At 42.2% G+C, this 22,204-nt stretch overlaps 1 protein-coding gene across 6 annotated transcripts in view; it reads left to right on the top strand.

Moving 5' to 3' along the window:
* The window catches only part of PKP4 (plakophilin 4), a 214,697-nt gene that overhangs the window by 87,615 nt on the left and 104,878 nt on the right, over positions 1-22,204 (top strand). For 4 of the 6 annotated variants that reach the window (XM_054043462.1, XM_054043463.1, XM_054043461.1 and 1 more), the window contains one exon: positions 12,975-13,009. In XM_054043462.1, the coding sequence (XP_053899437.1) occupies positions 12,975-13,009 (35 nt within the window). Of the gene's footprint in view, positions 1-10,543; positions 10,614-12,974; positions 13,010-16,126; positions 16,173-22,204 lie in introns of all 6 variants that reach the window. The other 2 variants (XM_054043465.1, XM_054043464.1) reach the window with 2 other exon arrangements.

Raw genomic sequence — 22,204 nt, 5'->3', positions numbered from 1 at the left:
CCAGGAAGTGCTTGGAATTAAGAAATATCAGCAGAAAGAGTGGATCACAGCAGAGACCTTGACTAAGATAGAAGATAGAAAGAAGAAGAAGGCAGTAGTTAATAACAGCAGGACTAGAGCAGCAAAGGCTAAAGCGCAAAAAGAGTATGCTGAAGCCCATAGAGCAGTGAAGAGGAATATTAGGAAGAATAAGAGAGATTATGTGGATGGACTGGCAGCAGAAGCGGAGCAGGCAGCATACAACGGTAATATGAAACAGCTGTATGACATCACCAAGCGACTGTCTGGAAAGTTCAGCAAACCAGAGCGTCCCGTCAAAGACAAGCAGGGAAAGTCTATAACAGAAATAGAACAACAGATGAATAGATGGGCGGAGCACTTTGAGGAACTCCTGAATAGACCAGCACCATTAAATCCACCAGACATTGACCCAGCCAACGAAGACCTTCCAATCAATTGTGATAGACCAACCAGAGATGAGATCAGAAAAGCCATCACTATGATGAAGAATAGGAAGGCGGCTGGACCTGACGATATTCCAGCAGAGGCCCTGAAAGTAGATCTGGATGTTTCAGTGGAAATGCTGTACCCCCTCTTTGAGAAGATATGGGAAGAAGAAGTGATTCCAGCAGACTGGAAAGAGGGAGATCTTATTAAAATCCCCAAGAAAGGAGACCTCAGCAATTGTGCCAACTACAGAGGAATCACACTTCTGTCGGTGCCAGGGAAGGTCTTCAACCGAGTTCTCTTAGAGAGAATGAAGGATGCCGTTGACCCACAGCTACGAGATGAGCAAGCAGGTTTCCGGCAAAATAGATCATGCACGGACCAGATAGCAACGCTTCGCATCATAGTCGAGCAGTCTATGGAGTGGAACTCCTCATTGTACATCAACTTTGTTGACTATGAAAAAGCATTCGATAGCGTGGATCGAGAGACTCTCTGGAAGCTCCTTCGGCACTATGGCATCCCAGCAAAGGTGGTCAACCTGATTAAGAACTTATATGATGGCATACACTGTAGAGTGATCCATGGAGGGCAGCTTACAAACAGCTTCCAGGTGCGAACCGGAGTCAGACAAGGATGCTTGTTGTCACCATTTCTCTTTCTCCTTGTCATTGATTGGATTATGAAGACATCCACTTATGAGCGTAGGAACGGAATCCAGTGGACGTTGTGGACCCAGCTTGATGACCTGGATTTTGCCGATGACCTTGCACTCCTTTCGCATCGCAAACAGCAGATGCAAGAGAAGACCAACGTAGTGGCAGCCATGTCATCACAGGTTGGCCTCAACATCCACAAGGACAAGACCAAGATCCTCAAGATTAACTCCATCAGTAATGACCCAGTCACACTGAATGGAATCCCTCTGGAAGAAGTGCAGTCCTTCACCTACCTAGGCAGTATCATCGACCAACAGGGTGGCACGGACGCAGACATCAAAGCAAGGATTGGTAAGGCAAGAGCAGCTTTCTTACAGCTCAAGAACATCTGGAGCTCTAGAGAGCTGTCTTTGGCAACAAAGATTAGACTGTTCAATTCCAACGTGAAATCAGTCTTATTGTATGGAGCTGAAACCTGGAGGATAATTAAAACAACCACCAGGAGGATCCAGACCTTCATAAATAGTTGCCTTAGAAGGATTCTCCAGATCCGCTGGCCAGACACCATCAGCAACATCTACCTCTTGGAGAGGACCCATCAACTTCCAGCAGAGGAAGAAATTAGAAGGAGAAGGTGGGGTTGGATAGGACACACACTACGCAAGCAGCCAACCAACATCACTAGACAGGCATTGCGGTGGAACCCCCAAGGCAAGCGGAAAAGAGGCCGTCCAAGAAACACCTGGCGACGCGACCTTCAGGCTGATAGCAAAAAAATGGGCTATACCTGGAACCAGCTAGAGCAAATGGCCCAGGATAAAGGACTCTGGAGATCTGTGGTTGGCGGCCCATACCCCGACTGGGGTGACGGGCATGAGTGAGTGAGTGACTTTAGAAAAGTCTGATTTGAAATGGCTTTTATATTACTGCAATGTATTATGTCATACCACCAAACTAATTATAAACCATGTACATTAATTTTATGATGATCAGTGGCTTTCTGCAAAAAATGCAGATAAATCACCACAATCATTAGATTTTTTTTAACCAGATTTTTATACTAAAATTTAATAATAAATAACTGGTTACAGCACTCGCTGTGATTAGAGTGTGGAAATAAAAGAGCTGGACTTGACGACTCACTATGTTGGAGAACTGAGTACACAGTAAATTTCATTTTCTTTAGTTCAGTATGGAATGACACATTTTAACTTCAGATGTAGTGGTTGACATTTTTGTACAGGGTGCAAGAATTTTATTTATTATTTTATTATATTCACAATTATCTAAAAAGCTTAGGAGGAATCAGATTTGTTCAGGTTATCGGAAGTTGGTAGCAATATAGGACTTCCCATATTGAGTCCAACAAGTGTTCATCTAGTCCAGTATTCTCTCACATTCACCAGAACAAGATATTTCAGAGGAACGTGCCAGAAACCCTGTAGTGGACAATTACGGAGTGACTTGCTTGAATCTCCATTATTTAGAGGTTGATACATTTACAGGTTTATAATCCCTTATTTAAATTTGTTAATGTATCTAATGTAACTATGAATGATCCAATTTTCCAAATAATTATTGAAATCCTACTAAGCTGTAGGATTCAGTAATATCTTATGACCGTGAGTTCACAAATTAACTATGTATGGTGTAAAGTTTCTTTTGATTTTCAATTTCATTGAATATCCTCTTCTTGTATTAAGAATAGATAGCATCCAATTTACCTTTTCCTATACCATTAATTGCTTTGTGTTCCTTTGTCACTTTTCTATATTGCATTGCTAAGACAAACAGTTCTTACTCTTTCAATGTCTCTTCATGTGGCAGTCTCTTATTTTTGTCTCCCATCTCTAGACCCCTTCCACTTCAGATACATTTTTAATGAATAGGATGACCAATATTGAATCCATATTCTATGGGAGAGTGTGTACCATTGGTTTATGTAACGGCATTGTAAAATCTTCAGTGTTCTTTTTCTTGTTCCATTCCATTCTTTCTACAACCTTGTATGTATATAAAATCTACAAATTGAGCAGAATTTTTCTTTGACCTGTCTCTTATATGTTTATACGGTGCTTAACACAGCAGAACCTGGACTTTGGTTGAGGTCTTCAAACACTGTTGGGAATACAAATAGTGAATCATAATAACCAATGCAGGATGATGCTCATGGTCTGTTTTCTGAGTGGTTACTGTAAATTTAGAATCTAGTCCATTGTATGAGTAGTTCATATTATTCCTTCCATTGTGCATTACCCTGTGATTGTTGGCACTGAATTTCATCTACCATTATGCTGCCCACTCATCTAGCTTTCTTAGGTCCCTCAGAAGTTCTTAATCTACATTATCTCATCTGCAGTTTTTGTCACCTCATGTTCACCTCTTTCCCAGATCATTAATAAAAATATTTAAAACACTGGTCCTAATGCAGATTCTGGGAGCACCTCACTGTTAACCTGTTGCCATGAAGTTCAGGGCTTCCAAAAAATAAAATTTGGCATCCCATAATGTAATTTAGACTCTTACATTTTAAATTTATTGGAAATGTGTAATTTGTCATTTTGTTTAACATGTTTTGGCAGAGGATATTATCTTGATTTTTTTTAAAAAAAACTATCCTACATATTTACTGGGCATTTTCATATAGATATAGGTGATTTTTTGAATACAGCGTTCAAAAGATGAGTTCTGAACACTGTAGTCATAAGTAATCCTAACTTTCTCCAATGGTGCCTGTTTAAAATTATATATTTATGGAATACGTTACAAATTATAGGATTTCCATGAAAAACTAAAATAAAAAACACATTAAAATGTATGTGCTCTATCTGCATGGAAAATATGTCTAGTTTGTAAAACACAGGGTGCTCAGTGTTATTACAGCATATAATGTAGATCTTCACAAATTCTTTTGTATTTAAAACAAATAAACTACTTGATCTGGTTTGTATTACATTTACACATTCTTTCAGGCCCCTCTACACTGGTAGAGCTGTGTAAATGGGGCCTTACTATGGACAAGAACCAGGCAAATTTCACTGGTCTACAATTTTTGAGAAGTCGTCTGTTTCAGAGATAAAATGTTCTATTTATTATGTATTTTGATGTGCTAAATTAAAATATGACAATTAAAACAACTGATTGGCTACTGTTTCTAAGATATTTAAAGTTTTTACATTTTATGTCTATGTATATTGTGTAGATAGTAGAGTTTTAATCATAAATTATACACCTAGGTCTTTTCATGTGTTTATGGTTGCTTTACATGATAATATTTCACCTGTCCTGTTTATGTAACACTTTAAAAATCAGCAAAAAGGTTATCTAAATAAAATTTATTATGAAACAAAAGGCAAAAAACTATTATGTACATAGTTTAGTCCTATTCAGTGTCTACTCGGCGCTTCTTGGCTTGTCTCTTGTATTCATTAAATGGAGCATCTCTTGTCACTGTCTAGCAATAGTCTGCAAGCATTGATGGGCTCCATTTGCCCTGATAGCGTTTCTCCATTGTTGCTATGTCCTGGTGAAATCAATCGCTGTGCTCGTCGCTCACCGCTCCGCAGTTCGGTGGAAAAAAATCTAGATGAGAGTGCAAAAAATGTATCTTTAGTGACATGTTGCAACCAAGACTTTTGTAGGCCTTGAAGAGGTTTTCCATCAACAACCTGTAGTTGTCTGCCTTGTTGTTTCCGAGAAAATTTATTGCTACTAACTGGAAGGCTTTCCATGCCGTTTTTTCCTTGCCACGCAGTGCATGGTCAAATGCATCATCTCGAAGAAGTTCATGAATCTGAGGACCAACAAAGACACCTTCCTTTATCTTAGCTTCACTTAGCCTTGGAAATTTTCCACGGAGGTACTTGAAAGTTGCTTGTGTTTTGTCAATCGCCTTGACAAAGTTCTTCATCAGACCCAGCTTGATGTGTAAGGGTGGTAACAAAATCTTCCTTGATTCAACAAGTGGTGGATGCTGAACACTTTTCCTCCCAGGCTCCAATGACTGTCGGAGTGGCCAATCTTTCTTGATGTAGTGGGAATCTCTTGCACGACTATCCCATTCGCAGAGAAAACAGCAGTACTTTGTGTATCCAGTCTGCAGACCAAGCAAGAGAGCAACAACCTTCAAATCGCCACAAAGCTGCCACTGATGTTGGTCATAGTTTATGCACCTCAAAGTTGTTTCATGTTGTCATAAGTCTCCTTCATATGGACTGCATGACCAACTGGAATTGATGGCAAAACATTGCCATTATGCAGTAAAACAGCTTTAAGACTCGTCTTCGATGAATTAATGAACGGTCTCCACTCACCTGGATCGTGAACGATGTTGAGGGCTGCCATCACACTATCGATGTTGTTGCAGGCTACAAGATCACCTTCCATGAAGAAGAATGGGACAAGACCCTTTTGACGGTCACGGAACATGGAAACCCTAACATCACCTGCCAGGAGATTCCACTGCTGTAGTCTGGAGCCCAACAGCTCTGCCTTACTCTTGGGTAGTTCCAAATCCCTGACAAGGTCATTCAGTTCACCTTGTGTTCTGAGGTGTGGCTCAGAGGAGGAGGATGGGAGAAAATGTGGGTCCTGTGACATTGATGGTTCAGGACCAGAAGTTTCATCCTCTTCCTCTTCCTCGTCTGACTCAAGTGAGAATGATTCTGGTGCATCAGGAACCGGCAGTCCTTCTCCATGGGGTACTGGGCGTATAGCTGATGGAATGTTTGGATAATGCACAGTCCACTTTTTCTTCTTTGACACACCTTTCCCAACTGGAGGCACCATGCAGAAGTAACAATTGCTGGTATGATCTGTTGGCTTTCTCCAAATCTTTGGCACTGTAAAAGACATAGATTTCCTTTTTCTGTTCAACCGCTGGCGAAGATTTGTTGCACAAGTGTTGCAGCATATGTGTGAGGCCCACCTCTTGTCCTGATCTCTAATTTTGCAGCCAAAATAAAGGTGATAGGCTTTCTTAACCATAGTGGTTATACTGCGCTTTTGTGATGCAAAAGTCACTTCACCACAAACGTAGCAGAAGTTATCTGCACTGTTCACACAAGTACGAGGCATCTCTGCTCATTTTGGCTAAACAGAAATGTGTCCCTTTGCAAAATCAAACACTGACAAATAAGAGAGCACGACACTGTATGATTTCTAGAGCCGATATAGGGCAATTTGTTCAGCAGTGATGTAAGCTTCATTATGATTGCATCATCCATGACTTCTAGGAATAACATGATGCAATTCATATCATGTATGACGCAATACCAGCTTCAGATTGCATCATTCATTGTTTTGCCTAAAAAGCAAGTACTGTCCAAACCCAGTCATAGATTTATTCATAGATCCAGTCAAAGATGTATTTTAGTCATTTCTGGTTTAAATTAAGATCCCTTCCCTTTATAACTCACTTATCCTCTGCCATTCCCAAGTCAAGGGTCGTATATACTGACCCAATAGCATATTTTGAAAACTAGAGCCAATCAACAATTTTAAGCATCATTTTCGTTCTCAGTGACCCAGAATTAGTAAAGTTTGATTACATTTATTTCAGAAGGATTTTGGCTGTAGAGCAGTGTTTTAAATCAGGAATCAAATGCTACAAGTTAAGTTAAGGTCACATCATTTATGGTAGCTTCCAAATCTGTATTTTAGGTCTGTTTACAGGGGAATATGTCTTTTGGATTCCAAATATGTTTGAAATATAATTCTTCTTTTCTTAAATATTAAAAGCAAAACCAAATAGCAACTGTTTATATAGACACAAAAATAAGTCATGCTTTACTGCAAAGCTGCATTACTCAATAAACCATCACTCCTTTCCAGTTGTGCTGACTTTATCAATGCTGCTGCATAAGCAAATTATTATTTTTATAGTACCTAAAAGGAGACTAAGGACTTAACAGAAACAAGCAGCAATATACAATTTCTGCTCCACAATGCATTAGCCTCACTTTTTGTAATTTAGGATTGTAACAGAGTGGAGGGGAGTCAGATGGAGGACAGGACCTACAGCAGTAAATAAATAAGTTAGCTAAACAAAGACACGCAAGTTCCTAACATTAATATGTTAATACAAAATGGAAAATGAGAAGATTGATGGAGAGAAACAGCAATTTTCTGTTTTCTAAATTAGGCACTTATGAAAAACACTACTGAAATATCAGAGGGGTAGCCGTGTTAGTCTGAATCTGTAAAAAGCAACAGAGGGTCCTGTGGCACCTTTGAGACTAACAGAAGTACTGGGAGCATAAGCTTTCGTGGGTCAGAACCTCACTTCTTCAGATGCAAGTTTTCCAATGTCTGGCACATATCTGGATACTTTAAGCTGCACACAGGCTTCTGAGTGATCAGTTGTTAACCGGCTGGCAGGAGGTCAGCGGCTGGAACCCCAGATCGGCTGCTGAGGGTGAGTGGAGCTGGCGGCTGGTAGGGCTGAGCAGGGCCGGAGGCCTGGACCCTGTCTGGCAGGGGGCCTGCGCTGGAACTCCACCTGGAAGCAAGGTGAGTGGGGCTGCAGCAGGGACCCCGGCTGGCAAGGGGCCAGCAGCCGGAACCCCAGAGCAACCGGGGTCTCAGCCCGCTGCCAGCTTGGGGTTCCTTCACCCAGGCCAGCAGCGGGCACTGAGTGGGACCGACGGCAGGACCCCGCTGGCAGGAGCCAGCAGTGGAAACCCCAGAGCGGCAGTGGGTGAGCGGCTCAGCCTGCCACCTCATGCCATCAAAAATCGGCTCGCTTGCCAACTTTGGCACACATGCCATAGGTTGCCGACCCCTGCACTATATTATTGAAAATGTATTCTTGTCGTAGATGTTTAACATGAAAATTAAAGGACAGATGAAGTGATATAATCATTCTTAAGTCACATAACAAATTCTGACAGTAAGCCTGTATAAGCAACAAACCCAAGTCCATGTGAATATTGAGTATCTGACATAGCAAAGACATGCCCCAATGATAAAAGCCTAACCAAGGAATAAAAAAGTCTCAGACCCTATATTTGCAAGTGCATCAAAAACCATCTCTTTACCTGCTCTCCTGCAAGGTGATAAGTCACTCCTGTGCTAGGCTCCAGCCAATCCACAAGCCAAGAACTGGTCTTGCAATTCCCAGATCAGGTATATAAGCCTCACAGGAGGAGCAGCAGCTCAGTCTGCTCAGTGTCTCTCTGGGACTTGGAACTCACTCCTGCCTGATGGTGGCAATGGACTCCTTAAGCCTTAGGCTGCTCCAGTCTTGCTCTTCCTCCAGCCCTGCTCCTAGTCCTGCTCCAGCTCGTCTCTTGCTGCTGCCCTGCTCCTAGTCCTGCTCCAGCCTCACTCCAACCCCACCTGGACTCCTGAATCCAGCACTGACCACTAGGCATGACTGCTGCAGCTCTGACCACTATGACCATCTCCATCACAGTTCCTGACACTTCCAGTGAGAGCCCTGACTTCCACATGGGACCTAAACACTGTCCTCCTATAGCTTATGGAGCCTCCTTTCAAATCATTATCAGAATACGTATACCACCTCACCATCATGGTCTTTCTTATGGCCATCATGTCAGCATGGAGAGTCAGTAAGCTCTTGGCCCTGATGGCCAACCCACCATACATGTTCTTCCATAGGAACACAGTGTGATGAAACCACACCCAATGTTCATCTCTTAAACAGTCTCCGAATTCCACCTAACAAGTATTCTTACCAAAGCTTCACTCTTCACCCGGAGAAAAGAACCTTCATGCCCTGGATGTTTCTAGGACTCTGCTCCACTATCTCAACAGGATCAAAACTTTCAGACTCTCATCCTGCCTTTCTGTAGCTTTGTCTGCCACTTCAAAAGGCCACGCTATCTTCTCTTAAAGACTCTTGAAGTGGATCATGGTATATTTCCGTCTGCAGTCAGTTGGTTCAAGTGTCTCTCTTTGTGAACAGCAAGGCTCACTCTAGCACGGCGACATCTTTAACCTGTTTCAGATATGTGCCACGCCCTGAGGTCTGTGAAACAAACATGTGGAGCAACCCATTGACCATTAAGAACTATGCCCTTGACATGGCTGCCAGGACAGATGCCAAATATGGAAGAGCAGGGCTTCAGTCTCTGACTGATACAGCTGAGAATTCTTACTCCCACCATTGGGGTGGGGGTGGGGTTCTGTTTGCCGTATAGCGGAATCTACACTGACACATAATTGAAGAATGAATGGTTACTTACCCTACAATAATTGTGATTCTTCAAGATGTTTAGTCAGTGTGGATCCCATGGCCTGCCCTCCATCTCCACTTTTCTGAGTCCTCAGCAACACAGGCGTTGAACTGTGAGGGAATTGAGGGAGGGTCATGGCTTCCCTGCCCTTTATTTCCTCCTGTGGAAGCACAGTGGACACTGCTAGCCAAAAAAGAAAGTGACTTAGGCCAGGTCTACACTAACCCCCTAATTCGAACTAAGGTACGCAACTTCAGCTACGTGAATAACGTAGCTGAAGTTCGAAGTACCTTAGTTCGAACTTACCTCGGTCCACACGCGGCAGGCAGGCTCCCCCGTCGACTCCGCGGTACTCCTCTCGTCTAGCTGGAGTACTGCAGTCGACGGCGAGCACTTCCGGGTTTGACTTATCGCATCCAGACAAGATGCGATAAGTCGAACCCAGAAGTTCGATCGCTTGCCGCCGAACTACCGGGTAAGTGTAGACCTACCCTTAGACTTATGAGGTGTACGTATATCTCTAGTGAGATCCACACTGACTACAGCATCTCGAAGAACCACAGTTACTGTAGCGTAAGTAACATGTTTCTTCCTGGCTCATGTATCATCACCAGCAAGCATACCTTTCTACCTTAACGTTTGGCAATATGAGACAAGCCATCAAAATGTGTGACGAATGACCAGTGTGTGATACCTCTGTTTTTTCATATTGCTCCATAAACAACAGATTATGTTTAAGTATAAAACCTCTTTTTAAGGATTCTTTTTAAGACTTCTCCCACTGACACAGCTACTGCCTCTCAGGGAGATAGAGTATCTACGCCAATGTGCAAATGCCCCCCATCAGCAGAGGTAGTGTCTTCACTGAAGTCCTGTAGTGGTTCAGCAGCGCCACTGCAGTGTTTTATGTGCAGACAAGCCCTTAGACTCTCACAAATCCTGGAAATGCAGAGAGCCCAGCTATCCAGGTACTCATCAGGGGGAGCAGGGGGAATCACTGTCACGAACTTGTGTATACAAAGACCCAGCTTTCTGTGTTAAGCTTTTTTCACTCTCACCCATCATCACAACATGATCAGCGCCATCCCAATAAATAGGGCTGAAGTTGCTTTAATCTCCAGTAGGAAAATTAGAGATCCTGACAGGTGGGATGTATTCTGATGTTTAGGGAGATATTAAGATTATGACACTGATAGCTACAATGTCTGTCATTCTGAATAACTTCTTTATATTTCTTAGAGTTTTGATGAAGGCAAGTGTTGGAGTGTAGGCTGAGGACAATGAATGATACAGAACTCAATAAATCCAAGTGAGTGTGTACAGTAAAGAGCAAATGCATGTAGAAAGATTAGATTTCAGCATTCAATCCTGGATAACACAAACCTGTTAACTCTGCACATGTGTATTAAACTAAACTCAATCACAACTTTAATATGGATTTTCATGTTTGTTCTTATGAAAATCATTTTTACTGTTTGCACTCAAATACAGCTGTAAAGTTTAGTTTGCAGGCTAAAAGCCAGCAGGGTTGACTACAGTTTACTTGGCTGACTTGTACATCTATGTGTCTAGGCACAAAGTCTACCTGAAAAACACTCTGAATTTGTGCATAACTATATGTTCATATTCAAAATTAAAATATCCTTAATTTTTATTTAAAGTGAAAGGACTCAGTTCCTTGTCTGTGGAAAAACTATTCAGGGTAATTATTTTTGAAGTGAGATAGCAGAGTACTTTTCATGAGAGTAATGGGGGTTTAGACAAATGAGTTGGAATTGGGGTAGAGATGAGAATTGCAAGCAGGGGAAGGAGTGTTTGTGAAAATAGCAGTACATTCACCCTTTCTGACAGTTAAGCTCATGCAGCAGTGGTGATGTAAGGTGACTGATTGTCATATCTAAATTCAGGTATACCCAACCTCTTGATCCCAATTTAATTCTGGCATAATGGTGCCTTTCAGGCAACATGAAATGTCTACAAGAGCTCAGATACCCAGACTTTCAGCAAGCTATGTTGGACCACTTCTTTCTTCACAGCCTTTATAGAAAATATGGCATAGCGTAAATAAAGATGTAAATCAAGTGAGCAGCTTGAATAAACATTTTAACCTAAACTTCTATTATTGTACCATCAAATGACTAAAAAGAATATCTGGCAATCTTCCTTCCCAGATCACTCCTTAGCTGTAATCTTACATGCTAAATTTCAGTCTAATGCAATTTTTTGGCATTTTGTAAAATACTAAAAGTAAGGGTTAACACAACATTGGCTTGGATACCCCCCAAGAAGTACAAGAAATTACTTACTGTAGATTGAGGGGCTAGCAGTAAAAAAAGGAGATATTAGCTATAGATAGAGTAGCTTTTCTTCTTCTTGAGACCTGGATTTGAATCCTGGTTTTGGTTAAACATGGTTCTAATTATAGTTCCCATTTGTGTCACAGAACACAAGTTGGCACAGTTGAGCATGAATGGCAGTATTTCTTCACAAGAGGACCAAGAAAAGTCCTGTATACACGCTTACTGTGAAAGATGATAACCAGCTAACTTTCTCAATTCAAACTGAGTTGCTGAGATTTTGTTGCGTAATGTGGCAGAGGTGATGAGTTGTAAAGGAAAAAAGAGAGCCAATTTAGAAAGTAGCATGATGTAACATAAATATTCTGACCAGCTTTCCATTTTCCTGTTTTTCTAGAATATTGTGGAAAACTGACGTTAGGGAGAGAGTCCTTTTTGTCTTTAAGCATAAGGGTATTTTGGAATATTTTGCAATACTCTACTAAATCTATCATTTTGCATTGACTGTTTTTAAAAGATTGTCAATTGTACCCAGTGTGTGGAAATACTTTTATTTTGCATAAATTCTTCTAATGAAATACACAGATATGCTAATTTGAATTTCTCATCCAACTGCAAATGCGGTAGTATTCAAATATATATTAAAATCTGAAAATGTTAATGTGGAGCGGAGAAGAGTTTAAATGGTCATAAATAAATTCATAATGTGAAGGAATGTACAGTTGTAGAGCTATACTGATAACATACTTATCTGGTGAGACTTTATTGCACAGGTCGTGTAGATCCTTGAGCATCTAAAATTGTTTTGTCTGTCTTAACCTTCAAAAATATGCATATTCAGTTATATAACTAGTGTTTTACTTTTCATCAGTCATAATGTGCTAGACATCAAAAAACTGCTTTGGAAAATAAGTTGCATAGAATACATCCGCTAAAATTTTTCATCAGCCTTTGTTAGTTGTAATTTATTTCAATATAGTGTCCTTCATACAGAATCTTGCAAAATGTTTTACAGCATTATATTGATGATGTCACACCTCAGGTATGCAGTGTATATAAGTCATGCACTTATCAATCCTATTGCAGATAGGTTTAAATGCCACTTTGTGTTGTGAAATACTTAGAGGCATTTCCTATGATTAATACAATAGAGTATAACTCACAATGATTCTGAATGTTAAATTGTGCAGAATAGAAAGCACGACATTAGTAACATTTACTTGAGAAACATCTGGGTTTTTTTTTAGTCTTTGCGGGTTTTTGGATAGTTTCATATTAGGAAAAAATGTTTAGTTTATAAATCCAAAATAGCTCCCTTTTTAACTTTAGTGATAAGGGAAATAAATATAACTTTTTTTCCCCTTTTTCTTTAGCTCTACTGAGAAGTCATTTCCTTGGAGATCAGCAGGTACAATCTTTTTCTATGTAAACTTCATCTCACGTTTTAAAAAAGCAATTTATTTTCCTAGCATTCTCATAATTTACTACCTGAATACAGGTCTGTCTCATCTTACACGCATTTAACATGCGCGATTTCAACTTTATGCGGTCGGCCAAAACAAAACAAAAAGAGAAAAATAACAATTTTAATACTATACCTGTAGTGCGGGCGATTTCACCCGCCATTGAATTCAATGGAATTTTGGCTATATGCGGTTTTCGCTTTATGCGCTAACCGCGGAACGGAACCTCCGCGTAAGATGAGACATACCTGTATTAACTTTTACAGCACAAATACTATGTATCTGTTGAAAGCATCTTGTGCAAAGTAGTGTTTTTTTTATATACTTTTGTTTACACTTGTGTGTTACCTTTTATTTTTGTAAAGTATATTCCAATTAGAGTATATTTATAATTTTGTGTCTGTATGGTAGTTTCTTGTGCCTTTGAATTTTCTTGAGAGAAAAGTGAAACCATAAGAGAAGCTTTTTTTGTATATTGGGTCTTGTCTGCAATTATTCCATTATGTACTATAGAGATTTACTCTTCATAGCTGATGATGTCTGTGACAATTATACCATGATGTCTAAGTTTGAAGATTGTTTGTTTGTTTTTCTTTTTGCAGCTCCTCCCCGTTTAGGCAAAGGCAAAGTTGTCAAAACAATCTTTTTTTTTTTCTATTCACTTTCTTCAGTGCATATGGCAGCTTCCCTTCCTAAAACAAGGAAGGTTAGTCCTGTGGTGTGTTGTATTCTACTTCTTATCAATCTTAGACAGTGAATGTGGATGGAAATCTTCATAGATTTTAAAATCAAAAGATTATAGATTATAACAGGGGTGGGCAAACTTTTTGGCCTGATGGCCACATCGGGTTTCTGAAATTGTATGGAGGGCCGGTTAGGGGAGGCCGTACCTCCCCAAACAGCCAGGCATGGCCTGGCCCCCGACCCCTATGCGATCCCCCCCTACTTCTAGCCTCCTGGCAGCCCCCCCGGGACTCCTGCCCCATCCAACCCCCCCCATTTCCTGATGGCCTCCCAGGCCCCCCACTCCATCCAACCCCCCTCTCCTTCCTGACTGCCCCCCCGGGATCCCTGCCCCATCCAATCACCTGTTCTCTCTGACCGCCCCCGGACCCCCTACCCCTAAGTGCCCCCCGCCGCCCCATCCAACCCCCCACTTCTCCCCCGGGACCTCTGCCCCATCCAACCACCCCTTCTCCCTGACCGCCCCCGACCCCCTACCCCTAAGTGCCCTAACTGCCCCCCGCTGTCCCATCCAACCCGCCTCTCCTTCTGGACTGCCCCTCTTCCCCTCGGGACCCCTGCCTGACCATCCCCCCAAACTGCCCTGTCCTCTATCCAACCCCCCGCTAGCTGCCCCCTTACCACACTGCCTGGAGCACTGGTGGCTGGCGGCGCGGCTGCACCAGGTCAGGCAGCCACGCAGCACAGAGCACCTGGTTAGGCCAGGCTGTGCAGCTGCGCTGCCCCAGGAGCTCGCTGCTCCACCGCCCAGAGCATTGTGCCAGCGGCGGAGCGAGCTGAGACTGTGGGGGAGGCGAAACAGGAGAGGAGGGGCTGGGGGCTAGCCTCCTGGCTAGGAGCTCAGGGGCCGGACAGGACGGTCCTGTGGGCCAGATGTGGCCCGCGGGCTGTAGTTTGCCCACCTCTGGATTATAATGATTGAATCTGACCTCCTGCATAAAACAGCCAATAACATTTCAATCAATAATTCCTCCATCAAACTCAGTAATTTGTCACTGAAGAGGCAGTCCCTGCCCTGAAGAGTTCACAATCTAAATAGACAAGACAGAGTGGGAAAAGAAATGTGCACAAAAGATTTAATTGCCTGAGGACAGTGCCAAAGCCAGGGACAGAACCCACAGTCCAATCCAGTGCCCTTTGCACTAGTTCATGCTGCCTCTAATTACAGGTTTATATCTTAAGCACAGTTGTTGGTGAAATAAAATTCCAATTATAGTTTCAGATAGACATTGGTGCCAGTTTAATAACTGACTCACTGCATTTTTTTTTAAGAACCACTTCTGTAGATGAGGGATTCCTTTACTTCCTATAAGACATGAAAGTAGACCCACCCTTTTCCAGTTTCTGCTGTAGAAAGAATCCAGTTTTAGAAATTTGATTATTTATTCAGGCTACATCATAGTTAGATAAACTGCACTTCAGAATTCTTTTAGTCTCTCTCAAGTGCACCCTGTTGGGTAACAGGCCTGGCTTCCTGCACATCAGTCTGGGTGGAACCCCAGGTCCAACCACTCAAGCTGAATCTCTAGGCTGCAGTCCCTCTGTTTTTCAGCCATGTTAACACAAAAGGCCCAGCTGAGTTTGGCACCTATACGAGTTTCCCCTCATGAGCCTGTGACAGTATAAATGTGCAGTGACACAAACAGCTCTTCAAAACAGGGCATTATTTATTCTTTTACCTAAAGGTATGTAGAACGCAAAAAGGTAAAACCAATAATGTATCTGTACGCCTATTCCCGTCACCTAACCCTTAAACTTTCCTTGTAAACTTTGGTATGTTCCATCTAGTGCAGTTACCTCCATCTCTGGGTTGGAATAAACAGTTTGTCCTGCCTGTCTCTGTTTCTCCTTGCTTGTCTGTAAGATCTCACTAACATGCCCTGGGTGCCCCCCTTCTTCTTAAGACCAGCATCTTTAAAGTTTTAGGTTTCAGAGTAGCAGCCGTGTTATTGTATATCCGCAAAAAGAACAGGAGTACTTATGGCACCTTAGAGACTAACAAATTTATTTGAGCATAAGTTTTCGTGGGCTACAGCCCACTTCTTCGGATGCATAGAATGGAACATATGCGTATGCTCAGATAAATTTGTTAGTCTCTAAGGTGCCATAAGTACTCCTGTTCTTTTTTTAAAGTTTTAGTATACCCTTTGATCCTGGGGAAAAATACAACACACTAGACTGGAGCCAGGCACAGGGTATTCCCCCCCACCCCCCCCATTAACGGTTTCCTCATTGTTTCCCAAAGGACTCTTGGTACACCTTATCATGGCCCCTTATCATTGCTATTGTTTCATTTCCTGTTGGTTTCTCCCTTACAGCCTCCTTCATTTGAATACTGCATTCAGGCATGATAATAGCACACAGGTAATCTGAGAGGCGTATGATATTTATAAAAAAAAAATACTTGGTGTAACTGCCTCATTCTCCTCAGGCTAATTTGTAATTATGGCCACCGTATATCCTTTGAATTCAGCCTACCTTTCCTCCCAACATCTTGCATTATGGTGTGGTTGAATTTACATTTGATGATATGTAATTGGTGAGATAGTAATTCATTTGGCTAAAGGTAATTTACAGTGCCCATCTTGAACCATAAAATTATTTCAGTATATTTACAGTAAAAGTGCCTAGACTTTGATTAAATATGCCTGATTCTTCTTCGAGTGATTGCTTATGTCAATTCCAAATAGGTGTGTGTGCACCGCGTGCACGATTGTCAGAAGGATTTTCCCCTAGCGGTACCTGGCGGGTCGGCTGTGGAGCCCCCTGGAGTGGCACCTTCATGGCCATCTATATAGGTCCCTACTGACCCGCCGTCTCTTCAGTTCCTTCTTACCACCTGTGGTGGTTGTTGGAGCAGCTCTCTCTTCCGTTAGCAAGCAATTCCCTAGAGCAGGGGTCCCCAACGCTGTGCCCACAGGCGCCATGGCACCCGCCGGGGCGTCTAAGTGCGCCCGCGTACTGGCCGGCGGATGAGAAACCGCTGAAATGCCACAGAGAAGCAGCGTCATCCAGAGACGTCGCCACCGAAATGCCGCCGATTTTCGGCGGCATTTCGGCAGCAACGCCTCTGGATGACGCTGCTTGTCAGCAGCATTTTGGCGGTGACGCCTACTGACGTTGCCGCTTGTCGTTGGCATTTTGGCAGATGCTCGTCCACCGCCACGATCCAGACGAAAAAGGTTAGGGACCACTGCCCTAGAGGTTGGTGCCGCACAAGAAAAAGAGGGCTGACAGGGTGCGCTCCCCTACTAGAGCAGTGGAGCATACAGGCACCAGTGAGGGTGCGTCCTGCGTCAGGACACTCAACCTTGGGTCCGCCTGGACCAGCACCATCGACTCTGGCCTCTCGGGCAGGTACTTTGAGTCCGGCCCCAGTGGACTCCCTGGTGCGGGAAGTTTTGGAGGAGGACTTGGATGCTCCCTCCACAGCGGACACTTTCGAGGCAGCCAGGGAACTGATTACTATGACGGCACAGTCCCCTGCTCCACCGGCCTGTGTGCCAGCACCAGTTTGGCATAGGGGCAAGCCTACTATGATGCAGCGCCGATCACCTTCGCCAAGGTACTGCTCCCTGGTTTAACTTTTTAGTAAATCCAGGAGGCAAGCCTAGCAGTCTTGTTAATCAAGGTGCACCTGGCTACTATTTCTCTTTCCACCCGGGTGCAGCAAGGCAGTCCGTATTTGCTAACCCCACGGTTGGATGCTTCCTTAAAGGGCTAGACAGGCTGTACCCCTAGGTGCAGCAACTGGTCCCTCCATGAGACCTTAACCTGGTCCTGTCAAGGCTGACTGGGGGGCCCCCTTTTGAACCTCTAGCAACTTGGTCTCTGCTTTACCTCTCTTAGAAAGTGGCATTTCTCGTGGTTATAACTTCAGCCAGAAGTGTCTGAGCTCAAAGCTTTAATGTCTGAGCCATCTTATACAGTGTTTTATAAGGACAAGGTGCAGTTGCGGCCGCACTCAGCCTTTCTACCTAAAGTAGTCTCACAATTTCATGCAAATCAGGACATCTTCCTACCAGTGTTGTTCCCAAATCCTCATGCTAATGACAGGGAATGCATGCTCCTTTCCCTAGATGTTAGACAGGCACTGGCTTTTTACATTGAGTGGAGGAAGCCATTTAGGAAGTTGACGCAACTCTTCATCGCCATTGCTGAAAAAATGGAAGGCCTGCCAATCTCATCCCAACAAATCTCTTTTTGAATCACAGCCTGTATTAGGACATGCTATGACTGGCAAAAATACCAGCTCCAGCATTGACAACACACTCCACAAGAGCGCGAGCTTCATCTGCTGCGTTCCTAGCGGAGGTCCCCATTCAGGATATCTGCAGGGTGTCAACCTGATAGTCTATTCACACCTTTACATCGTGGTACGCCATCACACAGCAGGCTAGAGACGATGCCTCATTTGGTAGAGCAGTGCTGCAATCTGCAACTTGGTGAACTCCGACCCCTTCTCTGGGAACTGCTTGGGAGTCACCTACTTGGAATTGACATGCACAATCACTAGAAGAAGAAAAAATGGCTACCTACCTTTCGTAACTGTTGTTCTTCGAGATGTGTTGCTCATGTCCATTCCAAGACCCACCTGCCTCCCCTCTGTCAGAGTATCTGGCAAGAAGAAACTGAAGAGGCGGTGCGTCGGCAGGGACCTATATACATAGCCATGAAGGCACCACTCCAGGGGGCTCCACAACCAACCCGACGGGTACCACTAGGGGAAAAACCTTCTGACGATAGTGCACACGGTGCGCACATACCTACATGGAATTGACACGAGCAACACCTCTAGAAGAACAACAGTTACGGAACATAGGTAACATTTTTTTTGTCTATATAAATAGTAATAATTGAATATGCTTCCATATTTTTCTAATCTTCCTTGCAATAAACTCAGTCTTGTGTGTGTGACATTAAGATAATCATGGTGACAAATGTAATGCCAGAAGTGTGAAATCAAGATTTTATTGCGTAATTTAAAGGTAAATTGACTTTGGTTTGTTTTTCCTTACTGTGATAGGTTTTCAGGAAGCAATTTACCAATGGGACATACCTAGACAATGATTTCAAAAACAGTTTCCTGCCACAAGATCATTTCAGAGAATATACTAGAGAACATACGTTGTTTTCTGTTTTTTTCCTTTGCATGAAGATAGGAAAAAATAAAGACCTTTGCCTCCTGGGTTTACTAAAGAAAGTTAAACCAGACATTGAGACATCACAGAATGTAATTTCTTATGAAGTGAACAAAGTAACCTTTTCCCCTCCTTTGGCTTATACTTCATTATAAGACCCTCAGACTTTCCTTTTGTTTATGCCCTTTCTCAGGTTGGGTGCTAATAAGCAAGTCATAAAATGAGGAAAATGGGCTTTACTTTTTCTCACAGTGCTTCTCACAAGATGTGTCCCTCTCAACTCTGAATTAAAATTGTGGTCTTTTCCCTCTTTTTTCCTTTTATAGATTAGATTTAAAATCTTAGTATTTACACCACTGTAATTAGTTTAAACTGTAGTCCTGGTAATCAGTTTGTCTGCCTAGGTGATTTGTGGAAGGCATATAATATTAAAAACAAACCAAAAAACAAAGCTGATACTCGCTACAGCCTAGGTTTTTGTTTTTTCAATTACTTTTATGGAACAGGGAAGTGCTTATGGGCATTCTTAGAACACTTTCTACAGGATGGAACATGGAAATGCTTATGGGCATTCTTAGAACACTTTCTACAGGATAGCAAATAAGTTTCTAACCTTGTTATACTCAGTACATCAGAATCCAACTTTTAGTGACTTCTGTGGTCTGGCAAGAAGTTAGATGTGGTTTTATATGAACATTCCTATATATCTCCCCCAATTTAAGGAGGGGATGAGGGAGATGAGATAAGTGAAAAGCTGAATTTACGAGAAGTTTTAATTGGAGGAAGATTTAATTTTTGTCCTGAAAGCATTTTAAAGTCATCAGAAATTTAACTTTTCCTTCTCTTATTCCCTTTCATATTTTCTGTTGTTAACTTTTTATCCCATTTTGCTTGTTTATCTAATGTTCCAATATCTCTCCATAGCTGAAAAAGGAGATGTCACTTGATAGGTTTCATTCTTCTTTGTCCTGTCCTCATCTCCTCCTCTGTGTTCCTCACAAACACACACATGCACATCTTAGTTGTCTCTTTTCCTCCTCAATTTTCTCATATAGCAAATTTCTTCTCAGTCATTGTTTGTCTCCATGACTTCCCTTAAAGCAGTTCTGCCCTAGTTTTTCTTCTATCTTTTTCTATTTTTCTAATCCCTCAAATCTCCTTCCATTTGTATATTTCTTTCCATCTTTCTGACTTTTTCTCTTCCTCCATGTCCCCGGAGTGAGGGTTGCACTTATCAAAGTGGTGTATCCACAGCAGTAATAGCTGGAGCGTCAGAGAGACTCTAAGTGACCCTTACTTCTATGCCTTGTGCAGGAGCCTAGAAGTACAGAGCTTCTGCTGCATGCGATTCCCCTAATACTATGCTCAATTTAAAATCTCACTGAAGCTGACTCAGGAGGATGCCCGCATCCTTCTATATTGTGCTGCTGATATTGTTTGTTAAATGGGGATCATCGAGAGCAGTGGTCCCCAAACTGTGGGGTGCGCGCCCCTCTCCCCCCCCCCGAGGAGGGAGGGAGGCATGGAGGAATGTTCTGGGGGAGGGGCGGCAGGGCGGAGCTCTGCTCTGGCCCTGTCTCCTCCCGACCACAGGCGCAGCTCCAGCATCGACCACCAGTTCCCGGCCCCACTCCCAGCTGCGGTTCTGCACCTGGCCACGGCCCCAACCACGACTCCACTCCTTACCACGGCCCCAGCCATGGCCCCGCTCCCAGCCACAGCCCTGGCTCCTGACCACAGCTCTCAAGAGGGGCACGACTGAAAAAGTTTGTGGACCACTGATCTAGAGCAATTGCTGAGCCTGAGTAGTAATGAAATAATATATATTACAACAAATTGTATCATTTACTTATAATGTAAATTGATGTAAAAGTCTTATTTAACATTGTTTACCTTTAAATTGAAGCAGTAATAGCACTATGATAGATTGTGCTTACTTATATTTTTACTATTAAGCTTTATTTTGAAGATTTGTCAGCACAGGATGCTTTACAAACCAAGATCTGGAAAAAAAATACTGAAGTTAAAGATAAATGAGAACACCACCTTAAATCATTTTTTCTTTTTTCCTCTGAAGTTAGTAATTTACTACAGAGAAAGACATCAGCACATGATAAGATGTGAACTTAAATGAAAGTTCTTTATGCACCAGTACCACTGTACAGAATTTATAACAGAGATATAACATGAAGTATGTTGTTTTGCAGATGCTCATAAATACAATATTAGATCAGCAATCATGTATAAAAAGCTATTGAGGGGTTTGGTTCTCATGATTTATGGTAACACAAAAAGCTAGAGAGGGAACAAACCATTTTATTGTGCATTCTTGCCAACACCCAGAACTCCTTTCAAAGCCTTACGGATCTTCCAGTTTTTATCACAACTGTCAGTATTTTCTAGGTGAGGAATGTGGGACTGGTGCTAAGTGTTGAGTCTGATCCCCATCATAGTAATGCCTGTGTATCAGTGCACAAGCCATTTTGATTCCCTCTTCATTCTTCCTCTGTGTCTCCTCAAATAGAGAAGGTTATTGTTGTCAATTGAAATTGATCTAGTACAGTCCATTGATATTATATAGATGGCATCCCTTGTTTTGTTCTGAGACAAAAATAAAATAAAATTAAAGATTAAAATGGTTGTTAGAGACAAATGTACAATAATTTAAATGTAGCGTTCTATCCATGGAAACTTATTACTCAAGGCTGTTAATAATATTGATCTCTCATAATCAGTCATCCAGACAATGTTGAAAGAGCTGTAGGAGGGAGACATTTCAACATCCATATATTATCCTATATTCTGTGCAACATTCATGTTGAAATGATTAGATGTAATAGCACTTCATGTCAATTCTACTTATAACATGGTCATAATAGTTGCTATAGTGAATTGATTGCAATGTTTCTGACCTAAAAATGTTCTTCCATCAAGTAATTGTGTTGATTGACTAACCAATCCTATGAATTTGTCAGCAGTTAGTAGGAAATGTTAATTGTTTTTTAATCTATAATTTGAAAGATATTGAACACCTCCTGCTCATAGAGGCAAATTAGGGAGTACAGTTTGTAATGTGGATTTTCTTTTACGGTTGCTTGCACAATTATTGAGGCATTTGATATTTTGTTTAGCTCTATATGCCAGTAAAACTCAACGTATTTCTTTTTTGCTTCATAAGTTTAGGCACAAATAAACTGTGCTTGTGTTTTAGAGCTGTCATTTGAAGCGCGTTGTAATAGCAGTTGCTTTCATACC

The sequence above is a fragment of the Malaclemys terrapin genome, chromosome 11 (assembly GCF_027887155.1).
Source record: "Malaclemys terrapin pileata isolate rMalTer1 chromosome 11, rMalTer1.hap1, whole genome shotgun sequence".
In the NCBI taxonomy this organism is placed as follows: domain Eukaryota; kingdom Metazoa; phylum Chordata; order Testudines; family Emydidae; genus Malaclemys; species Malaclemys terrapin.
The sequence above is the reverse complement of the archived record's forward strand: the minus strand, read 5'-3'. Positions and strand labels throughout refer to the sequence as shown.